The sequence below is a fragment of the Podarcis cretensis genome, assembly GCF_951804945.1.
Source record: "Podarcis cretensis genome assembly, chromosome: 3".
Lineage (NCBI taxonomy): Eukaryota > Metazoa > Chordata > Lepidosauria > Squamata > Lacertidae > Podarcis > Podarcis cretensis.
Window position 1 is genome coordinate 19486145 of NC_137172.1, and position 15646 is coordinate 19501790.

General features: G+C 46.6%; 1 protein-coding gene across 4 annotated transcripts in view; it reads right to left on the bottom strand.

Annotated features, from left to right (window-relative positions):
• Positions 1-14498, bottom strand: part of LOC307211649 (cullin-9-like) — a gene marked incomplete at its 5' end in the record, with an annotated part of 39094 nt that extends 24596 nt beyond the window's left edge. The window contains 5 exons of one of the 4 annotated variants that reach the window (XM_079968382.1): positions 6064-6199; positions 6945-7457; positions 8224-8378; positions 9466-10050; positions 14405-14498. In XM_079968382.1, coding sequence (XP_079824508.1) covers positions 6064-6199; positions 6945-7457; positions 8224-8378; positions 9466-10050; positions 14405-14498 — 1483 coding nt within the window. The other 3 variants (XM_079968383.1, XM_079968384.1, XM_079968385.1) reach the window with 3 other exon arrangements.
• Between the last annotated feature and the right edge of the window lie 1148 nt (positions 14499-15646).

A 15646-nucleotide genomic window follows, 5' to 3' on the forward strand; every position in this document is an offset into this window, starting at 1 on the left:
CGTTTTGCGAAGCACCTCCAAAACAGAAAATCCTTTCGTCTAGCGGGTTTTCCGTCTTGCGAGGCGTTCGTCTTGCGGGGTACCACTGTATTGTCAAAAGTACACCTACAAGTTAGGAAAAGGCATGTCCATCAGTCCGACGTCTCACAGCTGCTCCTAGATGTGCAGCTGATGAGGCAGTTGCTGCAACAGAGAGGCACCCCCCTCAACCTCCACTTATGTATCTTCCCCACCCGAGTTGCACACAAAGAAGCAGAGACTACGCCTTTGTGTAACCTGCCTCTGCTCCTCCCATTTCAACCCTCTCCTGGTCCAGGGAGACAGTGCAGCAGGAGAGGTGGGGGCAGCAGGAGGAGGTGTGGAAGCCCTTGACCCTATACCAGCCTGGCCTCTCTCTCCCTCCTCTGGCACCGATTCTTCACTCTCCAATCCTTCAGCATCTCCTGCCTCTGCCTCTCGCCTCTTGGTTGTTACAGGCTAAGCCAGATCACTGATCCCTTCTCCTAAGTCAGCCTCCAACCTCGCTTCTCAGCATCCAGCCCGTTCCTGACAGCAAAGCATGTGCTCTCATCGCTGAGCTTTGATAATGGAGAAGGGGAGAGGGGAATATCCTTTCAACAGTCCATTTCACCTATTCATGACTCAAGTGAGCCAGGGAAAGAATGGACTGAAGCCAGCCTACAGAGAAAGTGCAAGCAGCAAGAACGCAGCTCAAAGACAGAGATTAGAACCATGAATGATCAACTGAACAGTAAGCCCTTTGTGCCTTAGGGCCCTCTTATTTACGGGACCGCCTCTCCTGGTATGCCCCACAGAGGACCTTAAGGTCCATGAATATGTTGGGATTCGCAGGATACTGAATAAGTCTGCAGGCTTCAACAGGATGATGCAATACCCTGTGAAGTGCTGAGTCAGAGTGACTCAGCAGGAGTGTGATTAATGTGATTGGCTATCACCTGTTTTAAAAAGAAAAGCCTGTTTAACAGTGGGTGTGGTTGGTGTGGTGGTTGTGCTGTAGTGGAGAGTATTCGTTTGTAAGTACTCTGTATGGACTGTCTCTTTTGTAAATACCTGTATATACCTCACATTAAAAGACTGCACTGGGAAAAACCTGGGACTCTTAGCGTTTCTGCTGAAAGCGCCGCGAGGAATTTCGCGACAGGGTTATGGGCCCAGCACGCTTCCGCTGCGCAAGAGTACAGGTGGCAGTTATCTAGCCGTGGGTGCTGGAGGTGAGCTGCAGGGATGGAGCAGTCCAGAAGTGGCGTGCTACTGGAGAAGCTGACGGCCACGAACTACAGCATCTGGTCGGTCCGCATGCAACACTTCCTCAAGCGTGAGGGCCTGTGGAAAGTGGTGGAAGAGCCACCGCAGCCCCCTGAGGAGGATGAAAAGGATGAGAAAGCTTTGGCTATGATCATCCTTGGAGTGGACGACAGCCAGCTAGTCTACGTAGCTGATAAGGTGACGGCAAGTGAGGCGTGGAATGCGCTCAAGGCTGTCCATGTGCGAGAGACAGCTGGCTCACTGATAACACTGACCAGGAGACTGTACCGGTGTCGGAAGAAACCGGGGGACTCCCTGGTGAACCACCTAAAATTCCTAACAGGCTGTTTCCAGGAGCTAGCCTTAAGAGGGAGGCCTGTGGGGGAAGAGGACAAAGTCTTTATAGTCCTGAGTTCCCTTGATGACAGCTATGATATGCTGGTCAATTCCCTTGAGTCTGTAGAGACTGATAAGCTGACTCTGGAATACGTAACTGGACGGTTGTATGCAGAGGAGGACAGGCGTGCAGAGCGAAAGATGACCTCAGCCCAGCTGTTGGAGCATCCCAGAGGGAACAACAGCCGGGAAGACCAGAGGTGTCGGGAGCCGGAGAAACAGCCAGGAGGAGCTGCTGCAGACCAGCCGGTGGTCAACAAAGTAAAAAGGTGTTTTTGCTGCAAGTCCAGTGGACATCTGCTGCGGGACTGCCCGAGAAAACAACAAAAACAGCAGAAGCACAGGAGGCAGCAGAGAGAGTCTACCGCTTGGGTGTCTGCAGATGGTCAAGAAAATGAAGAGCTGTGGGTTCTGGACAGTGGAGCTTCTCAAACCTTTTGTAAAAGAAAAGGATTGCTAACTGATGCTAGGGCCTCAAACAAAAAACATGTAAGTCTTGCTACGGGCCAGAAAGCTAATGTGGTTTGTGAGGGGGAGGTTGTGTTCCCACAACTGGGACACACATTCAGGAATGTGTTGTGTGTGCCTAGCTTGCAAAACAATCTCCTGAGCATTCCTGACTTGGCAAAAGCAGGCTTTGAAGTAAACTTTGTGGGAGATCAGTGCCAGATAAAGCAAAATGGGGCAGTGTTGGCAAATGCTAACCTTAGAACTAATATGTATGTACTGCAGTGTGAGTCTAAGGTTGCTAATGTGCAAAATGTCCCAACCCATGATATGTGTATTCATCTCCTGCACAGGCGACTGGCTCATGCTAGCTATAAGGTGCTAAACAAAACATTGGAGTTGTGTGGGGGGATGAAAAACATAAAAAGTTGTGATAATTACTTAGACTGTAATATCTGCAAGGAGGTTAAAAGCAGGGCTTGCCCAGTAGCAAGAGCAAGCCAGAGGGAAACCAAAAAACCACTGGAGTTGATTCATGCTGATGTAACTGGTCCTTTTCCACCAAGTGTCTCCCATAACAAGTACTGTTTGATTCTAGTGGATGACTATTCTAGATTTGGCTGGGTCTATCCATTGAAGCAAAAGTCTGACGTTGCCCAAACTTTGAAGTTCTGGGTAAGAAGGGTAGAAAGGCAACTTGGCGAAAAGATGTGCTCTATTCAGACAGACAGGGGAGGAGAGTTTATGGCAAGCTCCCTAAGAAACTGGTTGCGTTCCCAAGGGATTAAACATAGACTTACCAATGTGGCAACGCCTCAGGAGAACGGAGTAGCAGAGCGAAGGGGAGGTGTCTTGCAGACACAAATGAAAGCATTGTTAGCAGATGCAAATCTTCCAGTTAAGTACTGGGCTGAGAGTATTAAGACCGCAAATTATATTGGGAATAATGTGGTCAAGGGTACTAGATGACATACCCTATAAGATTCTCTATAACAAAAGTCCCAGTTTGCAACATTTGAGAATCTTTGGGACAAAGGCGTGGGTTGACATACCTGTAAAGAACCGAAGAAAAGGTGGGAAAAGGGCACAGCAGTTGCTATTTCTTGGGTATGAAAGTGGTACGAAAGCCTACAGGTTTGAAGATGATAAAAATCTTTTGAGTTATAGTCGATCAGCCAGCTTTAATGAGCAAAGAAATTGGCCCAAGATACATGCAAACCTACTGCCAGAAAAAGTTTTACTGCCGAGCGTACCTGATAAGGCAGTTGAAACAAAGCTAAGAATTGGCAGCTCTCCCAGAGAAACTGAAAGGGAGGAGGTAAAGGTTGAGCATTTTTCTCCAGCTGCTAGCATGGAGCAGGGGAGAGAAGAAAGTGCAACAGGGACAGGAGGAGGTAAATCTCCAGAGTCAATCCACCCCAAAAGCAGTCCTGAAGGTAGCCCAAGGGGTGAGATTAATGAACCAAGGAGGTCTTCAAGAAGTAATAAAGGTCAACCTCCAGACCGTTATGGGTTCCCAGCCACCATAAACCAGGTTTGTGTAACTGAGCCAGAAAATTTTGAAGAAGTGCAAGAGTTACCTACTCTAGAGAAAGAGGCGTGGTTAAAGGCAATGCAGGCAGAGTATAACTCTCTGCTAAACAACAATGTCTTTGTACCTACAGAATTGCCTGAAGGTAAAAAGCCCATAAGCTGTAAGTGGGTTTTTAAAGTGAAAAAGCTGGCTGATGGTAGTTGTCAGAGGAAAGCCAGGTTGGTTGCAAGGGGCTTTACACAAAGAAAAATGATACATTATGATGAAGTGTTTGCCCCAACAGCAAAGGCTGAAACAGTAAAATCAGTTTTAGCAATGGCAAGTCTGAGAGGGTTAAAAGTTAATCATTTTGATGTTGCCTCAGCATATTTAAATGCTCCTATTGACACCGAGGTGTATTTACAGCAAATACCAGGTTATGAGCTGGAAAAAGACAGCATGGTGTTAAAACTGCAAAGGGCACTATATGGTTTACACCAAAGTGCACGTCTATGGCATGAATGCATAGACACAACTTTGAAAAAGATGGGATTCAAACAAAGCCTGGCTGATTCCTGTTTATATTCAGCAATGGTGCAAGGAAGTGTTTGTTATTCACTTTTGTATGTTGACGATATCTGTCTAATAACAACTGCACAAAAGCAAGTGTCTTGGTTTATAAACAGCCTAGGTAACAAATACAAACTGAAGCATTTGGGAGAGATTCAGAATTACTTAGGAGTAGAGGTTCAGAGAAATGAAGAAGGTATCTACTCTCTGAGTCAGAAGGAAAAAATTGAAAAGTTACTGAAGACATATGGAATGGAGAGGGCAAATGAGGTTGACACTCCCATAACTACCCAGTACAGAAATGAACCAGAAGGGCAAAAATGTGAGAATGCAGCAGCCTTTCATTCTCTGTTGGGTTCTCTGTTATATTTAAGTTGCTGGACAAGACCTGACATAACATTGGCAGTGCACATGTTAAGCCAAAGAAGTGCAGACCCGGCTCAGAGAGATTGGGTAGCACTTAAAAGAATCCTAAGGTATCTGAAAGGGACAAAAGATTACAAACTGGTGCTGGATACAGGATATGATCAGCAAGTGTATGTATACGCTGATGCCAGTTGGGGGGACAGAGAAAATGGAAAGTCTACCACTGGATATGCCATATATATTGGAAATGCCCTGGTTCAGTGGAAATCCCAGAAACAAACATTTGTTGCCACAAGTACTTGTGAAGCAGAGTACTCAGCCATAAGCGAATGTGTGTCACAAATAGAGTGGTTTGCTTGTCTAACAAAAGAGCTTGGAATACCTTCTGAAATGCCAATCACTGTGCTAAGTGACAACATGGCTGCACAACAGCTTGCCAACCAACAGAACTTTAAAAGCAAGAGTAAACATATTGCTATTAGATACGGAAATGTGAAAAATGCTTTGGAAAGAAATGTGTTAAAGGTACAGCACTGTAACACGAAATGTAATGTGGCAGATTTGTATACAAAATGTTTGGATGCTCCTAAATTTCGAGACTTAAGAAAATTATTAGGTCTCAAGCCTTTGACTTAAGGAGGAGTGTTGGGATTCGCAGGATACTGAATAAGTCTGCAGGCTTCAACAGGATGATGCAATACCCTGTGAAGTGCTGAGTCAGAGTGACTCAGCAGGAGTGTGATTAATGTGATTGGCTATCACCTGTTTTAAAAAGAAAAGCCTGTTTAACAGTGGGTGTGGTTGGTGTGGTGGTTGTGCTGTAGTGGAGAGTATTCGTTTGTAAGTACTCTGTATGGACTGTCTCTTTTGTAAATACCTGTATATACCTCACATTAAAAGACTGCACTGGGAAAAACCTGGGACTCTTAGCGTTTCTGCTGAAAGCGCCGCGAGGAATTTCGCGACAGAATAACCATAGTTTAGAGATCCCGGGCCCTAAGGAAGTCAGACTATCCTCTGCCAGGGCCTTTTCAGTGATGGCTCTGACCTGGTGGAATGCTCTGTCCCAGGAGACTAGGGCCCTTAAGGATTTAACCTCCTTCCGTTGGGCCTGTAAAACAGAGCTATTCCGCCTGGCCTTTAATCTGAATTCAGCCTGATCTTTTATTTCCCTTCTCTTCCCTCCCCTTTTATGAAGATTACCCTCTCTGAGACCCCACAGCTAATTCTTCCCTGGCCTCCTCGCTGGCTCAAGTAGGACTAATTCAGTCAGCTAGCCCTGGTGATCATCTAATTATGCATATTAGATGGATTTCCCCTAAATTGATTTCTGAACTTTGAATTTTATTGTTATTCATGTTTTTATACTGTATTTTATGCTGCTTTTACAACTAAGTTTTAAAAATTTGTTGTTAGCCGCCCTGAGCCTGGTTTTTGAACCAGGATATAAATTAAAAATTATTATTATTATTATTATTTATTATAGCATCCCAGCACTGCCTTACCTGTGTCCCGTCTCAGAGAAGCTGTAAGGCTGGTTAACTTTTCTTGGGCTTTCTCATCTGCATGCCCTGAGGAACCAATGATCTCAACCATGTGCCAATGCACCCAGTATGTGCGGCCCAGAGACTCCCAGTAAACCTGGAAACAAACAGGGGCCAACTTAAAAAAGAAGAAGACTCCGCCTACTTGTCCTGCAAGCAATTTGACCTTGCCCCTTATACAATTCAGCAGCCATAATGATTTATTGTTTATATGCCACCCATCTGAAAGGGTTGCCCCAGCCACTCTGGGCGGCTTCCAACAAAATTTTAAAAGCACAGTAAAACACCACACATTAAAAACTTCCTGATACAGGTCTGTTTTCAGATGAAATAGTCAGGTAGTTGCTGATTTCCTTGACATCTGACGGGAGGGCGTTCCACAGGGCAGGTGCCACTACTGAGAAGGTCCTCTGCCTGGTTCCCTGTAACCTCTCATCTCACAATGAGTGAACTGCCAGAAGGCCCTCGGTGCTGGACCTCAGGGTCCGGGCTGTACAACAGAGAGGCCCACCCCAGTCAGAACAAAACCCTCCTCTTGACACAGTGCTGATTCTGCTGCTCATACCACCAAGGCCAGAACAGCTTCAGAAACCCAACGAGATCCCCAAACATCAAAATTCCATAGCTTACGGCAGTGGTTCTCAACCTGTGGGTCCCCAGATGTTGTTGGACTACAACTCCCATCATCCCTGAGCTCTGGCCTTGCTAGCTAGGGGTGATGGGAGTTGTAGTTCAACAACATCTGGGGACCCACAGGTTGAGAAAGGTGGGTACGGCAACGCCTGGGTCCCAGAAGCCAGGATGTTCCCCTCTCCCAACTTTGCCCCCAAACTCAGCAATACCTGGATGGGTGGCGTGCCGTCATTGCTCTGAAGGAACTCGCCTTCGTCTCCCGCACAGACTTTCTCGTAGTCTTCCAACATGCGCACGCGCATGCCCCGCACCAAATTCTCCTGCACGTACTCCACGTAGCTGTTGCGACTGGGGAAGGCCGAGCGCAGCTTGAAAGTGCCAGTCTCCTTCTGGGGGAGCCGAGCGGCTGGCAGGACGGTGGTGCCACTGGGAGCCTGGGACTGGAAGATAGACTGAGCTGCCCAGGGCGGCTTCCTGCTGAGGGTCCGGAACTGCCAACCGCGATCCCAGCCCATGGCCTGCACCAGCTCTGAAACAAGGCTGGCCATGGCCATGCTGAAGTCAAACTCGCGCTGCAGCCTTTTGCTGTCCCCGGAGCACGAACTGAAGGGCTCAGAGGCTGCATGCTCCCCTCCCGGGTCTGTGGTGCTATGGTGTTTGTCCACGAGGGAGGTGGCATATAGGTAGCGCTTCACCAGAGAAAACAGCAGCTTCCCTGGAATCTGGAGCAGGGAAGAAGATGAAGAACTATGAAGAAATAGCCATGTAAACTTGATTCACATCCATTATTTAAAGCGGCCTTTTCTTCCTTGCTGATGGAGACCATTATTTAAAGTTCCTTGATTTAAATCAGCCTTTCCCAGCTCTCCAAATTATTTTAGACTTTTAACTCTCATCAGCCCTGACCGCTCGCTGTGACGGGCTCGGAAGAGCAGTCCAAAACATATTCAGGGTTGGTGATGCTTTTTGCAAGGCTGATTTTGTGTGGCACCTTGAACGTGCAAATAGAGAGGATATAAATAAAGTAATGGGGAGATCTCCGTGCCCTTGTCCCCCTGCCTTCAATAAATAAACTAATAATAACAATAATAATGATAATAATAATAATTTATTTGTACCCCACCCACCTGGCTGGGTTTCCCCAGCCACTCTGAGCAGCTTCCAACAGAACACTAAAATACAATAACCTAATAAACATTAAAAGCTTCCCTAAACAGGGCTGCCTTCAGATGTCTTCTAAAAGTTTGGTAGTTATTTTTCTCTTTGACATCTGGTGGGAGGGCATTCCACAGGGCGGGCGCCACTACCGAGAAGGCCCTCTGCCTGGATCCCTGTAACTTGGCTTCTTGCAGCGAGGAAACTGCCAGAAGGCCCTCGGCGCTGGACCTCTCTCCAGGTTACTTCACAATTATCTCGCCCACCCCACCCCCCCCCTGAATATACCTCCAGACCTGTACTGGAAGCAGCCCCATCTAGGTCAGTTAATACCTGTGGAAGGGGGATCCCCTCAAGGGACATGCAGTGCTCTTCTGAGGATGTTGTTTCTGCAAACAGCTCGAGGAGGGTGTAGCGGCTGTCGAAGTCCATGTGTTGTTCAATGCCATCCTGCCGGCTCAGGGACAAGAGGACATAGGCTCGGCTTCCTGAAACCAGAGATATCTAATATGGTGCTTCCTTTGCATGTGTACTAAAGCATCTTCTTCCTCACAGAACTCCCGTCTCCATAGTAAGATGGGGGGTCGGTTCTTTCACACTGACATACGCAATAGAATACATAAAATGAGGCAATTCCAAGTAGCAGCTTACAGAATGAGGCTCAGGGGATTAACTCTTAACAAAAAACTAAGTCAGGAAGCAGTTAATGACCTTAAAGGTCAAGGTAAAGGTACCCCTGCCCGTACGGGCCAGTCTTGACAGACTCTAGGGTTGCGCACCCATCTCACTCTAGAGGCCGGGAGCCAGCGCTTTCCGCAGACACTTCCGGGTCATGTGGCCAGCGTGACAAAGCTGCTCTGGCGAGCCTTCACCAGCGCAGCACACAGAAACGCCATTTACCTTCCCGCTAGAAAGTGGTACCTATTTATCTACTTGCACTTAAGGGTGCTTTCAAACTGCTAGGTGGGCAGGAGCTGGGACCGAAAGACGGGAGTAATGACCTTACTCTAAGCCAAAGTATGGCATAGTGGGACTGGCAAAATGCTTCTGCCCACACAGAGCAGCTCTTCATGCTCGAGGCAGAAATGTGCATACTAGGTTCCAGGCAAGAAAATGTCTGGGGTGTCCCTTTTTGCAACTGTGAGGTGCATTCATCAAATGCAAACGGATTCCTCATCATTTAAAATAAAGCCAGTGCCCTAATATGGCCTTGGGAATCATAACTGACAGTCACCCTATAACTGAGGAATGGACTGAGGGATATCCCTCCTCTAAAATTAGTATTTCTATTAGGAGAAACCTTTCCCCCATCCCACCCTTGACACCAATGAGTCTGCAAACACCAGCTTGAGAGGAGGACTTTCCTTCAGGACTGCTGCACAGGAGGAAAGGATTAAATATCTGTTCATGCATGCTGCAATCTTGATAATTATCAGTACACGCATACCATCTGATGCTAGTTGCATTTTTAAAAACCCTGTGTATTAAATACAAAGGGCTAGTGTAGTCCTTAGACAGGAATTGCATCATAGCTGGAGTCAGTCCCTAAAAAAGAACAAATCTTCTGAGTCTCACCTGCATCGTGCGAAGCCAGAGCCCTCAGGATCTTGCCTGCGCTGCAACGGATCTGCTCCTCCTCATTACACAGCATCTTCATCAGCAGACTGAGGGCACCCGTTTCCTTGAAGACCCCCATCAATGAGCCAATACTGGCATAAGCACTGAGCACTTGAATGGTGTTCAGAATGGAGGACTGAGGGACTGTGGGGCTGGCCATTTGCCAAGCAGCCCGCTGCACCAGGTTCCTGACATCGGCCTTCATCTCCGAAAGAGATGCTTCATCCAACGTGACATCGGGAGGGAATATTCTGCGTGAACGCTCTCCCTTGGGTGTCTTCTTGCCTAAGAGTGTTGGGCAGTTGGCATAGGCATCATCTGCCGACATCCACATCAGGAAATTCTCCATGCTGCTCTCTGCTGAACAGGTGCCAGGCCTACTTCCTGTACCATTTTCCAGGTTCCAGCGAATCAGATATTCAACGTGCCCATTGTGACCTCGACGCTGCCGGATTAACTCCTCAGGATAGCTCTGAATCTTGGGTCCCAGATGCACTAACACATTCCCATTTTGCCTCTCAATCACCATGACAGGGAAAGCACCTGCCAGTACAGAGAGAAGCAGGTCACGACCTCTGGAACCACCTCTAAATAGAGGACTATAGAAACGTTGAGTAAGACAGCCCAAAATACAGGAACATTGCTTTGAGACACAACTACGGCATGTTCAGTGTGCTGTTAGAAACTACTACCCAAGGAAGATGACACATTCCTCAAACTCGGCAAATAGCCGAGATCCTTGTTGGAGTTACCTCTCTTCCTACTGGATCTCAGAATACTAAAACTCTGGACCATGCAATGAAGCTGAACATGGGAAGATTCAGGGCAGACAAAAGAAATGAACTTCTTCACACAGTGCATATTTTAATTTGTCTGAATTAATTTTAAGGTGTATTTTAATTGATGCCTGTTTTTATGTATACAGTGGTGCCCCGCAAGACGAATGCCTCGCAAGACGAAAAACCCGCTAGACTAAAGGGTTTTCCGTTTTCGAGGCGCTTCGCAAGACAAATTTCTCTATGGGCTTGCTTCACAAGACGAAAACGTCTTGCGAGTCTTGCGATTTTTTTCGCTTTCCCCCCCTTTTTCTAAGCCGCTAAGCCGCTAATAGCTGCTTAGCCACTAATAGCCGCTAAGCCGCTAATAGCGCTAATCCGCTAAGCCGCTAATAGGGTTGCTTTGCAAGACAAAAAAACCGCAAGACGAAGAGACTCGCGGAACGGATTCTTTTCGTCTTGCGAGGCACCACTGTACTGTGTTATTTACCGTATATGATGTTATCTGAACCCGGCTCCGGCCAGGGAGAGCGAAGTACAAATAATAATTAGTAGTAGTAGTAGTAGCAGCAGCAGCAGCAGCAGCAGCAGCAACAGCAGCAGTAGTAGTAGTAGTATATTTAAACTATGGAATTCACTGTGGCCAAAGGAAGCAATGGGTACCAACTGGGATGGGTGAAAAAGAGAATTAAGAAAATTTATGAAAGATATAAGTATCAATGATTACTACTAGTAGTAGGTTCTACTACATTGTCAGATGCAGTATGCTTCTGAATGCTAGTTGCTGACAATCACACATGGGGAGAGTGCTGTTGTACCAAGACCCTGCTTTGGGCTTCCCATAGGCATCTGGTTGGCCATTGTGAGAACAAAACGATGGATGAGATGAGTCACTCGCCTGATCCAGTTGGGCTATTTTTATGTTCTTATATCCACTCATGCCAACTTGGGCTGCCCCTTCAAACAACTTCAACCAGGGCCAACATATTTTGTGAATGTCAGGAAGCCTGACAGTGAACATGCATCTATAACAGTTTGCACTAATTATTTGTTTCTAAAGATAGCATTCTGGAATATGGACAAGCTGTTCCATACCAAAGGGTTTCAAGAAGACCTATAGAACTTTATTGTCTCCTAATGGAAATCCGACTGAAGTATACTTCTCTTCAGTATACTTCTCTATAGAGAAATTTTAGTTCAGTACAGACTTCGTGACCATAGATGAAGCTGGGCAAAAAGTAATTCACTGTCAACACAGCACAAAAGTGAAAGCTGTTGTAATCTAATGAGGTGTGACCTAATGCTACACTGGAATTTAAGCATGTGTTCTCCCTCAAATTATTCTGTGCTTGCTGTCTTCTACTCTTACATCCATTTCCCCCACTTATAAGCAACCTATCTTGGACAAGTATTTGTCCTAGAGACAGATGTGAATAACTTGCTAGCTTATATATTTTCAAAGGGAGACTGCCTGTTACTATTTCATTTCAGTGATCTTGTTGTACAGGTGGAGATATAGCACAATCTAACCTAATTGGGTCAACAACTTCTACACTCCATTGGAAGACAAACCACACATGGGGCTTATGTCATCTTGTTAGGCAGCATGTTTTTATATTCTCTTTTAATTAACATCCAGCCTGAAAAAGAAATCTAATGAACCTGAAAGCCTGCACACAATTTTGTGGTGTATAGGTAAAGATAAAAGGTACCACACTACTGTTGATTTTGGAGGTGTTATTTTAATGATTCAACAAGCAGTTTTCATTTGTTTTGAAGACAGGCTGGTTTGGATCTATGCAAGACACAGGCAGGTTGTAATTATAAATGATGCACAACAGCTAGCTGAGGTTAAAAACGGCCTTAAAAATTTTGTTCTATTCATTTCAGCATCTAACACTAACTGGAATAGTCTATGAAAGATTATGCACCTAAACTACATTTTTATTTAAGGAATTATGAAGACCACATCTTTCTTTATTAAAGAAGAATCCTCTTTGCAGCTTCACATCACAGTTCAAGGTCTGTAAGATGGGCATCCTTCAACAAACCTGTTAAAGACGTCCTTCTTGAGGAATACCAGGGACACCCGCCCGCCACCCAAAATGTTTGAAAACCACGGCTGCCATAAAGGTAAAGGGACCCCTGACCATTAGGTCCAGTCATGACCGACTCTGGGGTTGCGGCGCTCATCTCGCTTTATTGGCCGAGGGAGCCAGCGTACAGCTTCCGGGTCATGTGGCCTGCATGACTAAGCCGCTTCTGGCAAACCAGAGCAGCGCACGGAAACACTGTTTACTTTCCAGCCGCAGCGGTACCTATTTATCTACTTGCACTCTGACGTGCTTTCGAACTGCTAGGTTGGCAGGAGCAGGGACCGAGCAACGGGAGCTCACCTCGTCGCAGGGATTCGAACCGCCAACCTTTTGATCGGCAAGTCCTAGGCTCTGTGGTTAAACCCACAGCGCCATCCGCATCCCATAGGGCTGCGCAAATGTGCTAGCTTGCACGTGCCAGCGTGGGATCTTGCCAGTCTATCCCATATAGCATATTCTACCCAAACACTTTTCAGTTGAGATCAGCTTCTAGTTAAAAAGCACTCAAAAAGTACTGTTAGGATGCCATCCAGAGGAGCAGCTGTGTTTGTAGCAGAGAGAGAAAGGGCAGCACCATAAAGACGTCCAAATCTATCAGGGCTTGAGCCTGCAAATGTTGTATCCAATGAATTGGGCTCCTTTTGATATTTAGATTTATTTTTGCGCTGGCTGCAAAGCTTACGGCGAGGCTCTGACTATGTGAGGCTCTGACTATGTGTGTATAGGGACGCGGGTGGCGCTGTGGGTAAAACCTCAGCGCCTAGGACTTGCCGATCGCATGGTCGGCGGTTCGAATCCCCGCGGCGGGGTGCGCTCCCGTCGTTCGGTCCCAGCGCCTGCCAGCCTAGCAGTTCGAAAGCACCCCCGGGTGCAAGTAGATAAATAGGGACCGCTTACCAGCGGGAAGGTAAACGGTGTTCCGTGTGCTGCGCTGCTGGCTTGCCACATTCAGCTTGTCACACTGGCCACGTGACCCGGAAGTGTCTGCGGACAGCGCTGGCTCCCGGCCTATAGAGTGAGATGAGCGGACAACCCTAGAGTCTGGCAAGACTGGCCCGTACGGGCAGGGGTACCTTTACCTTTATAGATTTAATAAATAAACAAAATAATGATAAGGTATAGATAGATGATAAAATGAGACTGCACTACACACACGTTATCATATATCAAACCTAGACAGCATCTTAAAAAGCAGAGACATCACCTTGCCAACAAAGGTCCGTATAGTTAAAGCTATGGTTTCCCCAGTAGTGATGTATGGAAGTGAGAGCTGGACCATAAAGAAGGCTGATTGCCAAAGAATTGATGGTTTTGAATTATGGTACTGGAGGAAACTCTTGAGAGTCCCATGGACTGCAAGAAGATCAAACCTCTCCATTCTGAAGGAAATCAGCTCTGAGTGCTCACTGGAAGGACAGATCCTGAAGCTGAGGCTCCAATACTTTGGCCACCTCATGAGAAGAGAAGACTCCCTGGAAAAGACCCTGATGTTGGGAAAGATGGAGGGCACAAGGAGAAGGGGACGACAGAGGACGAGATGGTTGGACAGTGTTCTCGAAGCTCCCAGAATGAGTTTGGCCCAACTACGGGAGGCAGTGGAAGACAGAAGTGCCTGGCGTGCTCTGGTCCAGGGGGTCATGAAGAGTCGGACACGACTAAACAACAACAACAATCATATATATCTGATAACGCTGCGCCGCGCTGCAGCTGCAGCTCGGGCTCGGCCACCTGTCGCCAATGCTGCCCCGTTCCCACGGGGTCTCCTGAAGCGACGGCAGGGGCCGGGGTCCCCATGGAACGCAGGAGGCGCGCGAGCCTTGGACGCTCGACAGCTGCGGGTTCGATCCCGCCGGAAGCCTCGAGATTATAGGCTAACCTCACTCGTAACCCGCCCCTCCAAAAAAACCCTCACAACATGAATACACATACGCAAAACAACAACAGCAACAACTACCCGCAACCCTTCGGGCGGGCGAGCCTTGTCGGCAGCCTCCCTTACTTTATCCAGCCTAGCAGCTGCCTCACCTCTTCCGCCTTTCCTGCTCGTGTCCCGCCTTCCCACTGACGCACTACGGCTGCCGTCGCGAGGCAAACTTACTACTTTCGCGGAGCGTCTCATTGCAAAGAACAGATGGAACAAAATATCTCTTTTTATTCCCCCTTCCTTTATTGTTTTTTTTTTTTTTTTGCTTTGTTGGATTAAAGCGTATTATTTATGCATTTCCCCCCTTTTGCTTATATTCTTTAATTGTTTGCTTCATTAAATTTATATGCCTCCTGATTGCAAGAGGGAGGCGAACTTCTCAAAAGCGGGTTGGCCGAAAAAGATAAAACAATAATATTACTTTAAAAAAATAAACAACAGCCGTATTTTTTTAAAAAAATACAGGAAGTTTAGAGCCCTGCAATACAATGGACTAAAAACAGAATTGAAACCCACACTGGGCTTTCTAAAGCAGCTGGGATTATAAATCAGTTGGATAAAGAATTATTTTTGCATGAGTGTGCAAACATGTGGATGCTTGTGAACACATATGTAACTTCAGTGAGTCCCCATCCCTGGGATGGGCAATAAAAATATTTTACCATAGTAAAAGATGTCATCATCATGCCTCACCTGAGGTGTGTCAACCGTATTAGGGGTGCCTACAGGGCAGTCCTATATACATGTCTGCTCAGATGCAAATCCCAATAAGTTCAGTTACAGATAGGTAGCCGTGTTGGTCTGCCATAGTCAAAACAAAAAAATTCCTTCCAGTAGCACCTTAAAGACCAACTAAGTCAGTTCTTGGTATGAGCTTTCGTGTGCATGCACACTTCTTCAGATACACTGAAACAGAAGTTTCCAGACCCTTCTATATAGTGAGAAGGTGGGGAGGGGTATTACTCAGAAGGGTGGTGGGAATGGGTGATTGGCAGATAGCTGTGATGAGCCTGTTGACGACTCTTAACGACTGCAATAGGTCTTACAGACCTATTGCAGTCGTTAAGAGTCGTAATACCCCTCCCCACCTTCTCACTATATAGAAGGGTCTGGAAACTTCTGTTTCAGTGTATCTGAAGAAGTGTGCATGGACACGAAAGCTCATACCAAGAACTGACTTAGTTGGTCTTTAAGGTGCTACTGGAAGGAATTTTTTTTGTTTTGCCCAATAAGTTCAATGAGATTTGCTCCCTACTAAGAGGTATTAAAACTGCAATCCTCTGTGTACTCACTGAGGAACAGCCCCCATGGAGCACAACTGAGACATACTTTTGAGTAAACAG